Here is a 20,569-nt window from a genome sequence, read left to right as displayed (position 1 = left end):
ACCCCTACAATATGTTTCACTGCATATGAAAGTAACTAGAATGTTCAGTCCCTCCCTAGTACTGAATTATGGCGTGACTTCTGTGCACCTAAGTAATAAATCTACAAATGGTATATCTTGTACAAGCATATAATCACATTAGCTAGATGCCGTTTTTCTATCACTCTTTATGTTCTGTTTCGAGCTGAGTGCTTCAAGAATATGCTATCGTTTTTTATAGATTTAGATGTTCTACATCTACCTGAATATTCATCAGGCTTTGTACTTTGTGTTACGTTAATACTCAACACAAAGCTTACAAGATAGAGGACTAAGCCCAGCCCTGTTCTAAAGTGCCTGAAGCAAATTGCAACTCATCTCTTCAATAAGAAGATGTTTTGGAATGCATAGATAACTGCATTTTAGAGATATGAGGATCCTGCCCTCTTGACTAGGCTGCTACATGCTTCAGGGCAGGCAGTGGAGAAGATCAGGACTTTTTGAATTTGCAGGTAATGGTCACCAACCATACATCAAGTTAAACATGAAGAAAACTTGCATTGAAAGTTAAGTTGCACAAAGAGAGCCATCGCTGCCAAAGCAGAGGCTGATACAACACACATTTGTCAAAGTTTATGGGAATGCGTCCGGTGTGGCTGTGAAAATATTCTGCCAATATTGAACGGGGGGATGATCCTTAAAACATCTGGTGTATGAAATGCATATATGCAGAGCTGTTGTGGCACAGCAGCAAGACGGGGACTGGCCATGCTAACAATTGTGCTTAGAATTTCCAATTCTCAAAAAGAAAGGAAGCTTTATTCTTTATACAGCTATGGAAACCGATAATATCTGGTCATATTTTAATACACTGTATTTGCAAGGCGTTATACCTTGCAAATGGAATACTGAAATGCACACAAATCAGCCTTAACTATTCAAACAGTAACTTTCTGCCAAAGCTTCCACTTCCTTATCGGAACTCTCCCACCCAACAGTTAATTTTATTTTCTCATAACTGTCTTCAGCCAACGCAGTCAATCACTGAAATTACACAATTACCCAAGTGTGTTATATATGTATAGAAACACCATAAAATATAGGCTGCAGCTTACTATATTTAACAACCACTATAGCTTATTTTGAAGGGACGCGGGTGGCACTGTGGGTTAAACCACAGAGCCTAGGTCTTGCCGATCAGAAGGTCAGCAGTTCGAATCCCCGTGACGGGGTGAGCTCCCATTGCTCGGTCCCTATTCCTGCCAACCTAGCAGTTTGAAAACACGAAGTGCAAGTGGATAAATAGGTACCGCTCCGGCGTTTCCGTGCGCTGCTCTGGTTCGCCAGAAGCGGCTTAGTCATGCTGGCCACATGACCGGGAAGCTGTACGCTGGCTCCCTCGGCCAGTAAAGCGAGATGAGCATCGCAACCCCAAAGTCATCTGCGACTAGACCTAATGGTCAGGGGTCCCTTTACCTTTACATAGCTTGCTTTAAAATAGTTTAATTCCATTTTTCTGCATATGTAAAAGCATAAAAGTAGTGTTTTAATTCAGTGCTTGCAATAAATTTGCAAAGTGTGTTGTAAAAGACACAAATTATAATAATAAACTTGCTCAATGCAAGTTTTTGTTTAACAGATTCTGTCTTCATTCTAACTTGTCTCTAATGAGAACTGGTTGTGACAAGTTTACCTATAATTGGAATGAATGCAGGTTTTTAAAAAAGTATTTAAAATAAGAAACCTTCATAAACTTCCTAAAGTGCAGGAGATTGTTCAAAAGCAGCTTCCCAGTGCATTTATACATGGGGGCAGGAGGGAAACCACATGTGAGGCAGTCAACACCTGACAACTTACATTTGGGATACACATCATAATACCCTCCACTGAAGCACTTATCGTTTAGAGAAAGTATGTAACATGAGATGTGTTTTCTTCTTAAATAAATCAAGGTGATGGGATTCTGGAAATGAGAGGTGTTGACAGCAGGGCTTACCATGAGGCAAGTAGGGGTAGCAGACTTGGAGTGCCATTAATTAGTGAGAGACAAGAGAGAGGTGACCATTGCATGGGCAGAATCCACCAGGAAAAGTCCCTTCACAAATCGCACTAAAATGAACAGGAGCTGAATATCTTGCACATGCGCAGCTCCCATTTATTTCAATGAGGCTTGCAGGAGAATTACTCCTACTGTGGCCATTTAGATTTTCCACATCAAGTTTGGAGCATACCTGGCTGGACTGGGCTCTCAGCTCAGCCTGAAAGACATGATGTCTAATCTACAAGTCAACAAATGGGGAAGCCGGGCTCAGAAGCCAAATGCAGCCATCCAGGCCTCTCTTCCTGGACTGTGTCCCCTCAGCCACAACTCTCAGTAGCCTTTGCTTTGGGTTCTCAAGTGCTTCTGTCTGGCTAGAATGAGTCATTGGGCTGTAATTAAATTTATCTTGGTTGGATGGGGAAATGAAGAATAGAGAGAGTAGAACCTGTAACTTTTGCAAAGTGCAAAGGTAAGAGACACATTTATTGACCCACTCACGTTTGCTTCTCTCCCCCCCCCCCCGCCTCTGCTGTAAATTGAGCCTCCTAATCTCAGATGTGACCTGGGCCAGCTGTTGCTGCTTCTCTGATTGGTAAGGAGAAGGCGGCGGCACTCTGGCTATGCTTAGACTCCCGTCTTCTTGCTTTTTTCATTTTTTTTCCCTCGCCTTCCTACATAAGCCAGGGTGTGCATTGGCATATCCAGGCAGCGTTATGGTTTAACGCTGGCTCAGACCTGAGCCCTGGAAGGTTCTGAGATTAGGAGGAGGGGCGAGAGAGGAAGAGGCAACACTTGCAGCGGCCAAACAATCACAGAAACCGGAGCTGGGGGTGGGGAGAAATAGAGAAACACAGAGGAGTTCCTTACAGATAGCTCTTGTATTCAACGATTCCCCCCTCCTTCTGCTTGTTTACAAAATGTAGACACGGTGTAAAAGACGGAGACTTGGCTGCAGAACCCTCTCTTCCATGCAGGGATAATCCTCCCCTCTCAATGCAATGCATATATGTATATTTTAAATGCCTACCTTTTCTCTTCTCTCCCAGGGCGCCCTGCTACGCACATCCCAGCTCGGCGGACGAACAAACCGTGCAAAACGATGGGCTTGTAGGAAGCGGGGAGGTGGGGGAATCTCTGCCGCTCCAGCTGCCCCTCGTAGGAGCGCTAGGCTTGGTCCTCCCTTGCTCCACCCTCGTGAAAAGGGTTTGCAAAGTTACTACGAAATCCTGCTCCAATGCACGCCGCAGGTAACTTTGCTCTCCGGCGTGGGGCGGGGGAGGCTTCTGCGTTCACCATCCGCTCCGGCATTGCCATCTAGCGGCCGCACCTGGAAACAGCCCAAAGTGAAAAAGATCTGCTGCTCAGAGAGCGGAGTCAAGAGGTCGAGATGGGCGTTGGTGAGCGACATCTAGCGGCCACGGTCCGGAACAACACGGTCCGGAATTCGTCTGACCCTCCTTGACTCGCGTGACCTAATTTTTTTCATCACAATATATGTCCCATGAAACACCGTGAGACTTGCTTCTCAGTAATTTTTTTTTTTTTAAATCACGCTTAGGATCAGGCTGTTGACTTGCTGTGTAGGAAAAGAGAAGTGGCAAAAGGAGCGACACAAATTTAAGGGCGGGGAAAGGGGGGGAAAGAAATCACTTATGTATGCCACAGCTGCAGCAAGAAATATGCTTGTCCAAAATTGGAAATTGCAAGAAGTTCCTACTATTGCGGAGTGGCAGACAAAAATGATGAGTTATGCAAAGTTAGCCAGACTGATGGGAAGAATTCGGGACCAGGATGATCAGAGGTTTCAAGAAAGTTGGAGTAGATTTACGGTATATATAAAAGATAATTGTAAAACCTTAAAGACACTGGCAGGACTGAGATAGCTCTTACAACGTATGGCAGATAGAAGGTTAAATAAAGAGAATATGCGATATAAGAAAACAAAGGATACTTGCTAAAGGGATGGAGGGAAGTTACAAGCTCGGCAGAGCTAAAGTATATGATTTATTGCAATGTACTATAAAAGTTTGTATAAAGAAAATAATAAAAAAAATATTTGAAAATAAAAACCAGTAAGATGAAAAAAATAAATCATTCAGTGATTGACTTAAATATGCAAAAAATGCTTCCACAGGTCAAACATCACTCTCCCCCCACCACTTCTGCTGCCACCGGAACACACAGCCGGTGTTCCACTCACCCCCAAACTGGGTGAGAGTAGAGGCATCCTGCAAGGTGTTGTGGCTCATCTTCTCCACCTCAGGAGGCATTCCAGTGAGAGGGCGCATTCTGGTGATGGCGGAAGTGGTGGGGTGGGCAGGGCGCCGCCTCTTGTTCATCCACCACCTGAGGCAAGTGCTTCACCCCGCTGCATCAGTGGGCTGGTTCTGCGCTCTGGTGTATGCCTGGGTCAAAAAAGCAGGCCTTGCCTGTACAGTGGTATCTCAGGCTACATACACTTCCGGTTACAGACTCCGCTAACCCAGAAATAGTGCTTCAGGTTAAGAACTTTGCTTCAGGATGAGAACAGAAATTGTGCTCCAGCGGTGCAGCAGCAGCGGGAGGCCCCATTAGCTAAAGTGGTCTTCAGGTTAAGAACAGTTTCAGGTTAAGTAAAGACCTCCGGAACGAATTAAGTACTTAACCCGAGGTACCACTGTATTTGTTTTCAAGCGCCTGAGCTCAGTAACAGAACATATAAAGCAATATTTTTAAAGTGATGAACCATCTGGTCATGAGGATAATGGATTTCTCCTATTGCTTACAAATCATGAGTCAACAAGCACGTTCAGAAGCAACAGATTGCTTACTGGCCACAGAATTGTGCAGCCATAACTGTATAATGTAAGCCAGTCACTCCGAAGCATCTTACCTGACTAAACTTGTCTGCAAATTTTCAAGGGTGCACTTTTCATCTTTACTGTCCCTGTTTTGCCAGCTTATTCAATTCCACTGCTTGAACTTGTGGATTAATATTGAGAAGACAGCGCTTTTCAAAAGACACTTTGCGGTGTGGTTCCCTGAAGGTTTCCTCAGGTAAAATCTTGCTGCCTTCTGTGAGACTTGCAGTGCAATCCTCTGTATGTCTACTCAGAAATAAGCCTCACCAAGTTCAATGGGGCTTACTCCCAGGTAGAAGGGTGTGAGTATACACATGTACAGGGTGAGTCTTTTAAAAGAGGGCCCGTGGGACATTTGTACAGTACTCTGTATCCACAGGGCCTCCTTTAAAGGACTCACCCTGTATAATTGCAGCCTGCCTCTGTGGTAAGCATGCTTAGGACGGCAGTTGTATGTTAAAAAGGGGATTTTGGCTCTCAAATCTGACCAGAACACTTCACCCTCAGATGTGCTAGTAAGCTAATGGGGACATAAATACTCTGTACATGCTCAGATGCCAAATGCAAGAGGAGACAGCGACACCCATACATTTAATAGCTGTTCAAAAAAAGGGCTTTTGGGAGATCCTGTCATGTCACTGTCTTACAGGAAGAAAGAAAAAGGTATACCTGTCAAAATCCCCAACTCTGCACTACTCTCGAGTCTAGTCACCACCGCAGCCTTCCCACTACATACAAAGTGCACAAACACCTAATTTTGGGGCGAGGTGGGACGGTGTGTTTTGAAACATTGTTTGAAACCCCGCGGCTTTCCTTTCGCAGATTCAACGCTGGCCCCTCCCTCCGTGTGGCATGAGAATCCTTAATATATCTATCTATATCTATTTAAAAAGTATGTGTGTGCGCGCGCGCGCGTTCATTGGTAGGGCCCCTCCCTCGAGTGGCTCGTTTCTCGTTTCTCGGCGTCTACTATTATGTTACTCCGTGTGTGTGTGAGTGAGTGTGTGTGAGTGTGTCAGGTGACTTGGGTCACGCAGTTTCTCTCCTCTGGGAGGGACGGCAGGGCCTCGGCTGACTTTCCTTTGACAACTGCGGCGGCGGCGGCGAGGAAGAAATACAAGGAAAGGGAGCAGCTTAGGTCAGCGTCCCAGGCGAGAGGCAGCCTCGAGGGGCGCGGGGTGTCTCGTGGCGGCGGCGGCGGCGGGGCGAGCGTGCCGCTGGGGGTCCGGCCGGCCGGGGTCTGCCTTCGGAGAAGGGGCAAGAAGCCCGGGGAGGGAGCAGGATGAGCCAGGTGCCGGGGAAGCCGAAGGAGCAGGAAGAGGACGAGGGAGAAGAGGAGGAGGAAGAGGAGGAAGATGAAGAGGAAGAGGAGGAAGAAGACGACGACGAAGACGAGGAAGAAGATGAGATCGTGGGGCTTGCAGATTACGGGGACGGGAGTGGATCGTTTTCGGACGGCGACCCGGAGAACGGCGGGGACGGGGCGTGTAAGTAGCTCGGCGGCGCCGCCGCTGCCCCGAAGGGAAAGGGCGGCCTCGTGACTGCCAGGCCCATTGTTTTGGGGCGGAGTGAGCGGCAGAGAGAGAGGGGGGAACCCACCGGGCTGCGCGCAGGCGGCGTTCAGCGCACCCGGGAGAACTGGGGAGAGTTGCGGGGCTGGGAAAGGGGAGGGAGGAAACGGGCTTGGGTCACGGGGTGCCCACTTTGGATAAAATATTGTTGTGAGTGACACAGGCAGTGGCGTAGCGTGGGGGGTGCAGGGGTGGCCGGCCACACCGGGCGCAACATCTGGGGGTTAGGGGGCGCAAATCAACGGGTTAGGGGGCGCAAATTACTTGCCTTGCCCCGGGTGCTGACAACCCACGCTACGCCACTGGACACAGGTAAGCTCCGCCCCACGTAATTGATCACAAGACGCGGGTGCACAGACACACACCCTTTGAATGGCAATGCCTATGGACTTTGGGGGACCTCAGCCCCTAGGAGTGGGAGGGGGAGCAACAAACTGCACCCATAATGTTTGCCCTGCATGCCATGGGCATAGCCAAAGAGGGGGGCAGCTGCCCTCCCCATCAAGTAAAAGAATAGAAATATTTAACTGATCAATTTCCCCCCCCCAACAATGTCCTCCCCCCCCACAAAAATATTGGCTATGGCCATGCTACACACACCCCTCCCCCCTTTCTTTCTTTCTGCCCGCAGAAGCAGCAGCAGCAACCTGAGTGGCCCAAGGCATTTTGTTACCTGAGGCAATGAGGGCCAAGGTGGTGTCCCAGTTCCAACTGGGCTGGCAGATATACTGAAAGGGACCCCGCCTGCCACCACACCTGAGGGCTGCAGGAGGGCTTAGGGGGCACATCAGGCGGCTTGATACGCAGAGGCCTTCTAGAATTGTAGCGTTGGGCGGGACCACATGGATCATCTAGTCCAACCCCCTGCAATGCTGGAATATGTTGCCCAATGTGGGGCTCAACCCCATGACACTGAGACCCCATGACACTGAGACCCCATGACACTGAGACTCGTGCTCTACTGACAGAGCTATTCCAGCTTCCATTACCTTGACCCCTTGACTCATCCTCCTCCCCAGTATCTGCTGCCTCACTCTGCCTAATACTGGGACCGGCCCACACCTAACCTGTTGAACTGGGTTGGGGATTTCCCTTTGCTTTGTTTTTTGGCGAGACAGAACCAAAGTCTCGTCGTGCTGCCCAAGTGAATGCTGAGTGATCCTGGATTCTTGCAGATTGCAAAGGGTCTCATACAGGCTACGTCCGTACAGCAGAATGGGGGAATTGGTGCAGACGGGGATAGTGGTTGGAGGACAGAGCTTTGTGTGCCATGAAGCTTGTATGTTAGCCTGCTGCCCCTGAATGTGGTAGAGGATGGTGTCCCTTTACCAGTATTGGAAGTGGAATTCAGTTGCCAAAGCCCAGTCAATGTCTGTGCTTGTCCTTTGCCTTGGGTAGCAAAATGCCCTGGACTGGCCCCGCTTATAGAAGCCTTTCATTCTCTTAGGTGTACAAGTACAACAATTTTCAAGACACTGGCAATACAGGTGGGAATAAGGTTGTGGGGATGTGGAAGGCTTCTGGGGTGGGAAAGGCTGTGCTTTGAATTGGGTAGAGTATAGAGTGAGGGCCTTGAAGGAGAGATATTAGAACATGGGGATACAAGTACAGTGGTTCCTCGGGTTACAGATGCTTCAGGTTACAGACGCTTCAGGTATAAGACTCCACTAACCCAGAAATAGTACTTTGGGTTAAGAACTTTGCTTCAGGATGAGAACAGAAATCGCTTGGTTGTAGCGTGGCAGCAGCGGGAGGCCCCATTAGCTAAAGTGGTATCTCAGGTTAAGAACAGTTTCAGGTTAAAAACGGACCTCCAGAACTAATTAAGTTCTTAACCCGAGGTACCATTCTAAACATAAACAGAGGTACTTGATGTCTCAGGGCTAACATTGGAATAGGGTAAGAGTTTTGGGGCAGAGGAGAGAATTTGGGGGGTGGTATCAGGTTGGCACGTGGGTGGCACTGTGGTCTAAACCACTGAGCCTTGGGTTTGCTGATCAAAAGGTCGGCGGTTTTAATCCCTGCGATGGGGTGAGCTCCCGTTGTTCGGTCCCAGCTCCTGCTAACCTAGCAGTTTAAAAGCACACCAAAAAGTGCAAGGAGATTAATAGTACCGCTCCGGCAGGAAGGTAAACGGCGTTTCCGTGCGCTTCTCTGGTGTCGGTGTTCAATTGCGCCAGAAGCGGCTTAGTCATGTTGGCCACATGACCCAGAAAAACTGTTTGTGGAGTGGACAAATACCAGCTAAAGTGAGATGAGCGCCGCAACCCCAGAGTCGTTCGGAACTGGACTTAACTGTCAGGGGTCCCTTTATCAGGTTTGGGAGTTGGAGACATTAGTTTAGGAATGGGGTTAGAATTTGGAGTGTGAATGGGTGGTGCTAGGAATGAGATGGGTTGGAAGAGAAGCAATCCTTCCTGGAGTTTGGCTACAGAGATTTGGAACACACGACTAGACTGAAAGAGAGGTGTGATTATGGCATTAGTCACTGAGGTGGGGATGTGCTGGAGCTTACAGTGATTTCAGTGGACAAATGAAACGGACAACCAGAGATGTATTTTATCTTTAGGATGGCACCTGACAATGAGAAATCTGTTGGGAGGATTAGATTTGAGAGGGGATAGATAAATAGTAATATTTTTGTATATCACTTCAGAAAGTTTGGAGCACTTTACATTCATTATCTTGGTAAGCCTCGGGTGAGACTTGCTAAAGCCATCTTGTAGTTAAAGAGAGATTTGAGCTACATATACACATGAATCCTGGCAGCTGTAGTTTACCCCCTCACAGAGCTACAGTTCTTGGCAACATTAACAAACTAAAGTTCCCAGGATTCTTGGGGGTGTGTGGATGTGTTTAAATGTATGTTGTGTATGCAGCCCGAAACTAGGAGTCTCCTGGCTTACAGCACAAACACTTAAAACACTAATGGTACTCCAGCTTTTTGCTGCATAAATATAAAGGTGCACCATATTTAAATGTGAGCCAGGGTCTAGTTTTGGGGGGGTTACTCCCCCATCCCATCTAGTTTATATTTTCAATATCATGGTGTAGGTCCCACCCAAAAAATTGTAAGTAGCCATTGAAGGCCTCAACATATGCAGCTTTTACCTTGCTACTGAATAGCCACCTCTAGCTTATGCATACCTGAGATCAGGATGAAAGGTGATTTCAGGTCCAAAGGTACAACCTGAAGTGCAGCATGACACCTAGCATTGTTTTTCCAAAGGAAATTAAGTATGAGATGTGATGTAAGGAAGAGGAATAGGTAGCTGATTGACTAGAGTCAGATCTAACTTTGTATTTTATTGTCTATTACATTTATAGACTGCCCCGTTGGCCAAGTCCTCTGACAGCTTGAAAAAATCAAATCAAATAGGAAAATACGATTGTTTAAATAATACAATCTAGCATATGTAACAAAGAAGCCAGCACCAAAAATACAGAAAAGCAGACCAATATAAAAATTTCATTAAAATATTCTTTGTAGATAGTTTTGTGGATCTAGACTTTGTGTCCAAATAATAAGTGAGCATTTGGGGAGAGGAACAAGTAGGCACTTAGAGTACTGTCTGTTGTGGCTGCCTTGTTGTGGGGAAGAACAGGAAAAGAAGAACAGGGGGGAAACAGAGGGGGAAGGGGAGAAGGTGTCCAGGCATGTGACAGACAGTGGAATACGATAGGTAGAAGAGAGCATTGGGAGAGCATGGAAATAAAAACATAAGTGGCTGCGCAGCTGATTGTATGGGTTGCTTCAGAAGTGAATTGTAGATGGTATAAAGTTGGGAGGAAACTTATGTAGATGAGCAATGGGATGAAACCTTAATGAGAAACTAAAGGAAAGAAAAACTAAGTTTGTTCATTGAGTTGGGGGAGGGGAAATAAGCTGGAGATGGAGGTTGGGTTCAGCCTGTGTTTTAAGAGCAGAGGGAGAAACTATCCTAATGTGTCAAACTCTTGGAACAGTATCTGGAGGGAGGGAAAAGCTTTAATAAAGTACTTCCTATTGGTATTTGTGGTACAGATATCCAGTGTCTGTTACAAATTGCATGTGTTTTACTGATGCGAACTTGGAGATCTAAGGAAATAAGGAAGGCAGACTTCAGGCCCATAAAAGGCAACAGCTGTAGAGGGCTCAGTGTTTAGAGCTCCTTTGCAGCTGTGAATGTCAGTTCCCATATTACCAGGCTCTGCTCCAGGGTCTGCCTGCATATTTTTGATGACATTGTGTGCACTGGTGTGATGGTATAGAAAGGGTATTTTTATAGGCATGTTTAAAAGGAGAAACCCTTTTTTCTGCTAATGGGTTAACCATGGTTACCTACATTTTTGTGTTAAAAAGAATAGGCCACCTGTTGCTTTGTGCATAACACAAACTGTTTTCCTTTTTAGCTGCATTCTCTTCTGTTTTACGGAGCTGGGGAAAGATAGAAAATTGCTTCAGACTCTAGGATTTCTTGAGGGAAGCGTTAGATTTATGTTTCAAAGTGTCCTTTTGACATTAATCCATAGAAAGCATTGTTGGTATTTTGTGCAAAGGAGTTTATACTTCTATAGAGTCTGTATAGTTCACACACACACACACACACACACACACACACACACTTGACAGTCTGTGGATTTATAAGCAAAACAGCTTTTCCAGTGACACTAATTTAAGGAGCACTTATTCTAGTAAGAGTGCTCTTTTTTCCTTCAAAGAGAAGGGAATGTGACAAATATTACTTGCGGTGTAGTGGCCTCCAAAATAGGTGTTCTTCTCCAAAACGAATATTCTTCTCTATCAGAGGTCTTCTCCCATGATTCAGTGAGCATATGTGCCATCTCATGTTTCACAGCTCCCTTTCAGAACTGATCTGAATGTACAGAAATAGCACATGGTACTGTTCTTTCTGGGTTATACTCCTACAGACTGCAGGTGGTAGAAAGGTTTGAATATTTGAATGCTGCACCATATAAGATAGGGATAAGGGAAGCTGTGGCCAGGGCTGGCCCAGGACATTTTAGCACCTAAAATGAACCACAAAATTGTGCCCCTCCCCACCAGGGAAGAAGCAGGGAGTGAAGACCCACATCAGGAACAAGGCAGGGAATTAAGATCTACATCGCTGTGGCTCTCCCGATGTTGAATTACAACACCAACATCTTAAACAAAAGATTACATTTACTAGAAGGCCATGGTAACTAAAGAAAAAAAATTAAAAGTTTTTTCTTAACTATTGAAAAAATACAGTGGTAATGGATTTCTTACTACCGTATCCTGTTTTGCATTCCAATACAATAATACAACCTTATTAATTTTCAAAAAGATTTAAATTAAGTACTGCATATTTGAATCATAACACCCATGTTAGTTTACTTGAGGAAGCTATGCTGCTCCATTTTACATATTTGTTTGGGTATTTAGGAGCTCTTCCAGTATATAGCGTTAATTATTCCAGATGTCACATACAGCACTGCATATTTTTCTTTGGTCACTGTCCATTTCAATATACCTGAAGTACTTTTATTTACTTATTTTGAATATTTTTGTACCACCCTTCCTTGAAACCCCCAATATAGGTGCCTTTCTGAGATAACTAAGAAAGTGTGAGAGCATATAATAGAGCAAACAAAAAGCTGCCACTTGTATTCTTGGAAGAAAAGGCTGCATTTAATATTTTTTGCTTTCTTTCACTATTATGCTAACTAACCAGAACAAAAATAGTCAAAAACAAAAAAGTCTCATTGCTTTCACGTTTTCCCTCACCAGTCAATAAACTAAAGCTTTAATAGATTGATGATTAAGTACTAAAACTAGCAACCCTGTGATTGTAACAGCTTACAAAATGCAATACTAATTCTGAGGGTCTTCTGCATTTTTCACCATCAGTAGCTTACGGTATTCCTTGAGGGAGGTGAGTTGTCTTTCGAACCAGCAGTTGTTACTGGCAAAATCTGGTGGGTAGGGTGAAGGGGAAATGCAGAGGTTAATTAGTCATTAGATCAGTCAACTAAAGCTTGATCTCTTTGGCATTGGAAAGGAAGGAATCCTAAAACGGTAGGATTGGGGAGTAAAATCAGTTGAAATTGTGTTAGAATTTGGTTGCAAATAAACACCTGTTTTTATTGTTGTTATTTTTGCAAATAATGTTTTCTTTTTATTCAGTTCTAGATTTCAATGAGCCCTTTAGTACTGAAGTCAAGCCAAGAATTCTGCTAATGGGACTGAGAAGAAGTGGAAAGTCTTCGATTCAGAAAGTTGTGTTTCATAAAATGTCACCGAATGAAACCCTTTTCTTGGAGAGCACTAATAAGATTTGCAGGGAGGATGTTTCCAACAGCTCCTTTGTTAACTTTCAGATATGGGACTTTCCTGGGCAAATTGACTTTTTTGACCCTACCTTTGACTATGAGATGATTTTCCGAGGCACCGGAGCACTGATATTTGTTATTGATTCTCAGGTAAGGAAAGGATTTGGGTTATGATCTTAGCTTAGACCAAATACCCTAAATTTGCAAACACAAACATCACCCAAACAGTAGAATGGATGGTAAAAAGTAGAGATGTAAGAGCCATAAAAATACCTGTCTCACACACCCCACTCCTAATTTTTCTGATATTTCTCTCTGGGCCTTCACATCTCCAATAAGAATAGCAACACACAATGTGATTGACTCTCTCGTTAGTACAGGCAAGATCCAGAGAATGACAATCAGGATTTCCCTTCTGAGGCAGAGTTTTCCTCTGTCCCCCTTCACACTATAGCCCCTTGCTCACACACCTCAAAAGCTGACTATGAGGGACCCTGTGGAGTAGTGTGATATGTATTATAGGGGCCTACATCCAAGTGATTTGGCAAAAACCAGATCTCCCTCACCCACACAAGCATGAGTTCTCATTGCTCTAGTGTAGAGCAGCTCTATGGATCCTGCCCTGAGTTCTCATTGCTGTAGTGTAAATATTGTTATTTTAGCTTTCATTGTTATGTACATGTAGACTTCATCATGACATTAGACCTAGTATGCTTTTTGCACCTCTATGTATTATCTGAAACACTAATACATGTAGTAGAATTGAATTTTTTATAGGAGTTGAATCATACTAAAACAATGCTTGAGATTTATGAAGGAAGCATGTGAAACTAACACAGAATGGAAATGGAATGATCTGTCTATCCCTCATGCCTAGTTAAAACTACCACCACAAAAGTGTCCTATTTCTTAGTGAACACTACACAGAAGGAGCAAGCAAGTGACCTGTACTTGTTAAAACAGCTGCTTTAATAAGGGAAGGTGAAAGAGACAGGCAGGAAAAACAAGATTCAAAATGTAGGAGTGTTGCTAAGATTTAGTGCTTGATAACTCGCTGAAGTCCTTTCACCTTGTGATTTTTGTTTATGAAGATGTAAAAAAGCCACCCTTTAAAAACTCGAGAAGTAAAGATTAAACACTTTAATTTCTAATTGGATTTACAAAAGCAAAGCATTTATCCAGTTTATTTTTGGTTTGTAGGATGACTATATGGAAGCCTTGGCAAGATTGCATCTCACTGTGACAAGAGCCTATAAAGTGAATCCAGACATAAACTTTGAAATATTTATCCACAAAGTAGATGGTTTGTCTGATGATCACAAGATTGAAACACAGAGAGACATTCATCAGAGGGCAAATGATGACCTTGCAGATGCTGGGCTGGAAAAAATCCACTTGAGGTGAGGAGAGCAAAGCAATTGATAAAGCCTGCTTTGGGGGCAGGGGAGAATGAAAAAAGCAGTATCCTCACATACTGAACAAGCATATGTGCCAACTTTTTGTAAAATCTTAGGGGAAAAGGGGTGGCACAGCAGTGGTATGGCCAACTGAGAGTTGCAGTGGTCAAATAATTAGAAATCATGAGCTTTTTAGGCTGGAGTTCAGCATTATGTCCAAAATTGACTAATGCTCAGCTTTAAAATGAATACTCAATAATTGACATGGGAAAATAATATGTCCCATTAAACTTTAATTAGTTTAATGCTAATCAAATGTCCAGTGCGCTTCCGATGCGACAATGTCCCATTACAGCAGAGCATTTCGCACAGCGGCTCAAGAAGGGCTGGAGAGTCAGCATCTTTTCAATAAAGGGATCTTGGAGCAAGCGGTTTGGAACTCAAATAAAAGGTTTATTTACACAAAAACAAAAAACCCTGGTGAAGAACCACACATTTCAGCAAACACGCCCCAAAAGAAAGGGGAAGGGGGCAAACACACGAGTGAGCTGACTATTTATACAAACTCACATCCCTGGAAGCTTAACGACCTCCAGCTGCTCAGTGATTAGAGCGTCTTGATTAGAGCTTCTTAACCCTTTAATACCAACATAATATATTTGGTTGTATGTACTACCTGAATCCTGAAAACTGTTAACGGCATAGTCAAACTATATCCCTTGATGCTTAGGGCCCAAACGCAGCCCTCCAGAATTCCCTGTCTGGCCCTAGAGTCTCTTCCCTAGACCACACCCCATAATGACCCTGCTCTGCATTTCTGGCTACAGTGTGCTGCTTCCTTGCCTGGATGGAAGGCAGAGTGGGGTGTATAGAAACCAGCCTATGGTGGAAACGTAATGCTTACAGCTGTTCATCTACCCACACTTGCCTCAGGGCCCTCCCACCATTGGCATGTGGCCCCTGACAGGTTTCCAAAAAGAGAACCCGGCCCTCATGCTGAATAAGATTCCCCACCCTGGCTTAAGAGATAAACGTGTTGAGGATATAATTTACCATTTACTCAAGTAATACACAAGATGGCATAGTGGTTCAATAGTAGGCAGATGGCAGTTTAACCCTATTTCTTGTAAGAGCATCCCTTCAGAAGATTCTACAAACAGGGAGGAATGAGAGTCCTGTTATGGCTAACCTCACAGGGATACCAGCTTCAGTTATCACGTTTTACAATTCACCAAGTGGAGGCCTGTGCTTTCGCCAGGGTTGGCGGAGGGGTGGGGTGTGCAATTTGAACATGACTTCAGCATGTAGCAAATGGTAAAAATAGGCACACTCATCAGAACTGCTAGATTATGCTTGGGTGAGGAGCAAATGGAAATACAGGTGTGGTGATAAGAGACTGTTCACTGAAACATCATGTGTCAGATCACCCATCAAAAGAAGTTTCCTTATGAGTTTTTACACCAGGAGTGCATGCAGATGTGGATTATTTTTACTTGCTGAATTTTCCACAGTAAGGGGAAATCCCAATTAAATAAAGTCTGAGCTGGCATTTTGATGATGGCAGCACGGGCAGGGGGTGGGGCGGGGCAACTTGCATGCATGGGCAGCCCTAATTCCACAAGCTCCTGTCTGGAAGCACTATAACGCCTCATTTCTGTCTACAAACTTTCCAGAGCTCATTTCAGAGAGATACACTGATGTCTATTTCCTTTTCCAGCTTTTATTTAACAAGCATATACGACCATTCAATATTTGAAGCGTTTAGTAAAGTGGTACAGAAATTGATCCCCCAGCTCCCAACACTGGAGAACTTGCTTAACATCTTTATCTCGGTAAATAGTTGCTGTTTTTTTGCATATGTATTTCCTGAGTCTTTGTATATTTTCTTGCAAAACACTGTTTTTGTTTGTTTTTACTTTCATTTTTGTGTTATGTGTTGTTGTAGGATACTTGGTATATGAGAATAAATGCCAATAAAAACTGTTCAGTGAAGTGGAATTACTTTGCAAACACTTGCTTGCTTGTAAACAACAATTCATTTCAAACTTTTGCTAGAATGTAACTTAGGTCTCTATGATTATTGTTACAAGCTCATATATTTATCAGAACTGTATCCACTGTTCTGATGCACTGTTCAGCATTGCTTGGTGTTAGGATTGCAGCTCAAACACCAAGTTATACTTTCAGTGGGACACAGCAATGTGAGTTCTGTTGGTCTGTGCCCAAGAATTACACTAAGACTATTTTTATAATACCATATTTCACCAGCTTTTCTTTTCTCATGCACACTTTATTGTCTCATGCACATTATCTTTATTGTCTAAAGACTTGGTTCCTTCAATGAAATCTATATTCTCCCTGTTTCCTTGTAGAATTCTGGAATTGAGAAAGCCTTTCTCTTTGATGTAGTCAGTAAAATTTATATTGCAACAGACAGTACCCCAGTGGACATGCAGACTTATGAGCTCAGCTGTGACATGATAGATGTTGTCATTGACATCTCCTGCATTTATGGGTGAGTAAAGAAACAACAACAAAAAGTACTCTTACGCCATCCTTTGTGCTTGTATGTCTTGGGCAACCTATAAGGCCTAAAGTCACATAACAATTAAAATGCAAATGGAGTAGTAATAAGATTAGAAGGTTTTTCTTTCATATGCAGTAATGATTTTCTAGCTTGCTGTTATTTCAGGATAGAAAAAACCTTTAATTGCAAAAGCACACACTGTGTGTGAGAGAGAGAAAGGTCATCAGAGTTGTGTGTGTGTCGATAAAAGTGATTTTGAAACTCTAAAGCTTTTACAACTGATAGAGCAGAATAGGCTGTTGTGCAGAAAAGATTAAGTGAATTCGCCTTAGTCTTGTTTAATCTACAGCACTTTTTAACTAGAAACCAAGGGTCTTCCAACAGGAGCCAGTTAGCTGATGTAACTGGGGGGTACTTGTGTATACAAAATATTATAGTTCAGAGATTCTAGTAACAGCTCCTAAAATGCACCACAAGTTCTACACAAAGGCCTGGTCACTAGAAGGGCAGCATTTTAATTTTCATGTAAATAAAATCAGTGATAATTCCACTGAGGCTGAGACATAAGCGACTTTATCCCTGGCAAGCCATCAAATACATGGCAGGATATTTTTTTTAACTGCAAATTTTTAAACAGCCTAGGATTGAAAACGGAGCTGAAATAAGATATTTACACACTAGATCAGGGAATATCAACATAGCACCCAAAGGTGCATGTGAACCCAAAGGGTCTTCTTCCTCTGCTGAATTGAGACTTGAAAGAAGCATTTGGTGGAATGGGCTGTGGTGTGTGCTTGATTAGGGGAGAGGGTCTGCCCACAAGAGTTTCTCCAGCTTGTAAATGTTACCACGGGCCTAAAAAGGTTGGCAATATCTGCCTCAAACATATTTTGCTTTAAATAGACTTGAAAGCAGCAATGAAAACGTATTCATTCAAGCAGATAAAATCACAGCATTTATCTTCTCTCCAACATCACCTGTGTCTTGCTGTTCAGGCTCAAAGCAGATGGAGCAGGAACTCCTTACGACAAAGAATCAACAGCAATAATAAAACTGAACAACACAACAGTCCTTTATTTAAAGGAAGTGACAAAGTTCCTGGCGCTAGTTTGCTTTGTCAGAGAAGAAAGCTTTGAGAGAAAAGGTACTGAACTTCATTTTGAAAGTTTAAAAATCCTTCAGAATCTTGTTCCCAATTAATAATTAAATATTTGTCTTGGTGATTCCGTATATACAAGCTGTGACAAAAGTATAGTAAAGAATGCAGAGGGTATGGAGGTATTGCAGTTGATCATTGGGCTTGCTATAGCCTCTGTTAAAGTTACTGGAGCCATATATTCATGTTGTTACATTATATATCTGGTCATTTCAGTTCAGAGTGGCACAATGTTCTTCTTTGTCCCTCATTATTATTACATATCTGTGAGAGGTTAAGAGTTGAGACTGAAACTAGGCTAAAGTCGCAAAGGGAGCTTTAATGGTAGAGAGGGTATTTGAACCTGTGTATCCTAGTCCAACACTAAAGGGTTTCTGGAAATGGAACTTTTCTCCTCCCTAACGCTTAATCAGGAGTAACACTTTCTCATTACAGTGATACCTTGGGTTACAGGTACTTCAGGTTACAGGTGCTTCAGGTTACAGACTTCACTAACCCAGAAATAGTACCTCGGGTTAAGAACTTTGCTTCAGGATGAGAACAGAAATCACGCAGCGGTAGCAGGAGGCCCCGTTAGCTAAAGTGGTACCTCAGGTTAAGAACAGTTTCAGGTTAAGAACGGACCTCCAGAACTAATTAAGTTCTTAACCCGAGGCACCACTGTATATTCACCTCTCATTCTACTCCTATATTTTCCTACCATCCTCTAAATACACAAGTACACACAAGAATTTCCACTTAAGCAGCAGTAACTTCCTTGCCTTTTGTTTTTGTAAACTTATTGCATCATACTTGCTCTCCAAATGCTGTGGGGAATGTATGCATAGAATAACTTAGTCTTCATGACTTCAGTCTCCATAGAGAGGTATTTCAACTTAAAATATATTTCATAAAACTTGGCTGGTCTTCATTATTTTGTGGCTTCAGTATCACATGACTTCTGAATCCCTGGAAAAACAAAGGGCTAACACAGCAGATTTAAACCACTTAAAATTTGTACCCTCTTCACTTAGGGAAGTGAGATAGCTTTATAGCATTAACTTTGATTGAGGTTACTGGCTTAGTGCTTAAATCCAAACATTGCAATGGTGCATTTTAAAATAATGTGTAATTCTTGGTAAATTGTACATAAATTTCTGTAGTCGTTTACAGCTTTTCTTACATTGTTGTGTTTAAGAGAGAAATCTGATTTTAGCCCTTTACTTTCAGTACATACCACAGAAAAGAGTTTACTTAATTGTGTTGTTGCCATGGCAGTTTGAGTATGGAACATTTCTGTTCTTTTCTTTAGGACTAATAGACTACAACTTCCACTGTTTCCGTAAGGCCATACATGAAGTATTTGAAGTGAGAATGAAAGCGGTGAAAGCTCGGAAGAATCAAAACCAAATTCAGAAGACCAAGAGGGCCACTCCTAATGGCACCCCTAGAATGCCAGTGTAGCCGAACTGTGTGAACCACTGTTAACTTGTAAAACTTCTTATTTCTTGTAATGGTTTCATCAGGTTCCATAGCTGGAAGATGAAAGGGACTGCTGTACTGGATGGCATGGATTTTACCACACTAGCCTCCTGCCAAAACACTGTTTATCTTATCCAGTTGTTCATATTAAGAAGTATCTGTAACAGAACTTTTCTGCACTTTTGTCATGTTTCTTGATGGAAATGAACTTTTGATAAACCCATTTGTGTTTTATTTAAAATGACACTTTTTACGTGTGAACTTGGGTAGGATATGTACCGTTAGTTTCTCTATATGCTGCAAACAAATGAGTAAAACAATCAAGAAAAAATGGTAAGATACCTTTTTACAAATTTGTGGGAGTTTAATATTCATGCCAGTTATATATATAACTTGTAAATTGAAGTTTTATTTTGAAATACAGTAGCAATAAAAATATTTCCTGGGAGTCCTTTATTGGTACATGAAAAGTTTTGTAAAAATAGGCTTTGAGCTAAATATCTCCCAAATGTCTCCATAATCCTGGCAAACCCATTTTGTTCTTATAATGATGATTACCTCTACAACTTTCTATAAAGAGACCTATTTTGTAACAGTTGCATGTTGTGTTCGGGTTTGTTTTTTTAAATACACTTGCAGCAACAGGAGAAATTCTATGCAGTTATGGTGGAAACAAGCAGGGACCAGCAATCACAGGGTGCAGAAGAGGAAGGAAACTGTTCATCTTCTAGCCACCCCCATTACCAGGAGAGGAATCCCCAATCACCATGGAACTCTCCGCAGTGAAAGGACTGTATTTGCTGCTGACATTCCTTAAGACTACAGTCATACCTCGGGTTGCGAACGCTGCGAGTTGCCCATTTTTGGGTTAGGGACCGTGCCGAACCCGGAAGTACCAGAACAGGCACTAAATCACACTTTGTACATGCACAGAAGCGCTGAATCGTGTCACGTGCATGTGCATGTGCAGACGCGGCGCTGCAGGTTGCGAACGTGCCTCCCGCACAGATCACGTTCGCAACCCGAGGTATGACTGTATTTAGGTCCAGGATATTAGGGGTGGTTTGATTTGGCAATAGGGCTCTGCCTGCTAGCCCCACAGAGCTATCTAGCGGAAGGACCCAGTTGCTGAGCGAGAACCTTGGGGAGGAAGGGGTGCATGTTGGAAGTGATTGACATAGTTCTCAAGTAATGGAAATACAGCATATGGTTTCTCAAACCATTCATGCTAATCTTTTGACTAGCAAGTATATGTTGGTAACAGGAACAATGTATGAGGGTCCACGTATTTCTGCTTCCATAA

General features: G+C 43.3%; 2 protein-coding genes across 9 annotated transcripts in view; one reads left to right on the top strand and one right to left on the bottom strand.

Moving 5' to 3' along the window:
• The window catches only part of ANKRD6 (ankyrin repeat domain 6), a 63,002-nt gene extending 59,611 nt beyond the window's left edge, over positions 1 to 3,391 (bottom strand). For 2 of the 8 annotated variants that reach the window (XM_083497513.1, XM_083497522.1), the window contains exon 1: positions 3,048 to 3,333. The gene's annotated coding sequence lies outside the window, so the exon portion shown is untranslated. Of the gene's footprint in view, positions 1 to 3,047 lie in introns of all 8 variants that reach the window. The other 6 variants (XM_083497514.1, XM_083497515.1, XM_083497512.1 and 3 more) reach the window with 5 other exon arrangements.
• A 2,388-nt stretch (positions 3,392 to 5,779) lies between these two features.
• Positions 5,780 to 19,864, top strand: RRAGD (Ras related GTP binding D). The gene is made up of 7 exons (XM_083497580.1): positions 5,780 to 6,347; positions 12,580 to 12,875; positions 13,926 to 14,125; positions 15,840 to 15,954; positions 16,495 to 16,637; positions 17,645 to 17,793; positions 19,097 to 19,864. The coding sequence occupies exons 1-7, from the start codon at positions 6,143 to 6,145 to the stop codon at positions 19,246 to 19,248; spliced, it is 1,260 nt and encodes a 419-aa protein (XP_083353706.1). The 5' UTR covers positions 5,780 to 6,142; the 3' UTR covers positions 19,249 to 19,864.
• The last annotated feature ends 705 nt before the right edge of the window (positions 19,865 to 20,569 follow it).

Source organism: Podarcis liolepis, assembly GCF_965112155.1.
Source record: "Podarcis liolepis genome assembly, chromosome: 3".
NCBI lineage: Eukaryota > Metazoa > Chordata > Lepidosauria > Squamata > Lacertidae > Podarcis > Podarcis liolepis.
Note: the sequence above shows the minus strand (reverse complement) of the source record. Positions and strands in the feature narration are given on the sequence as shown.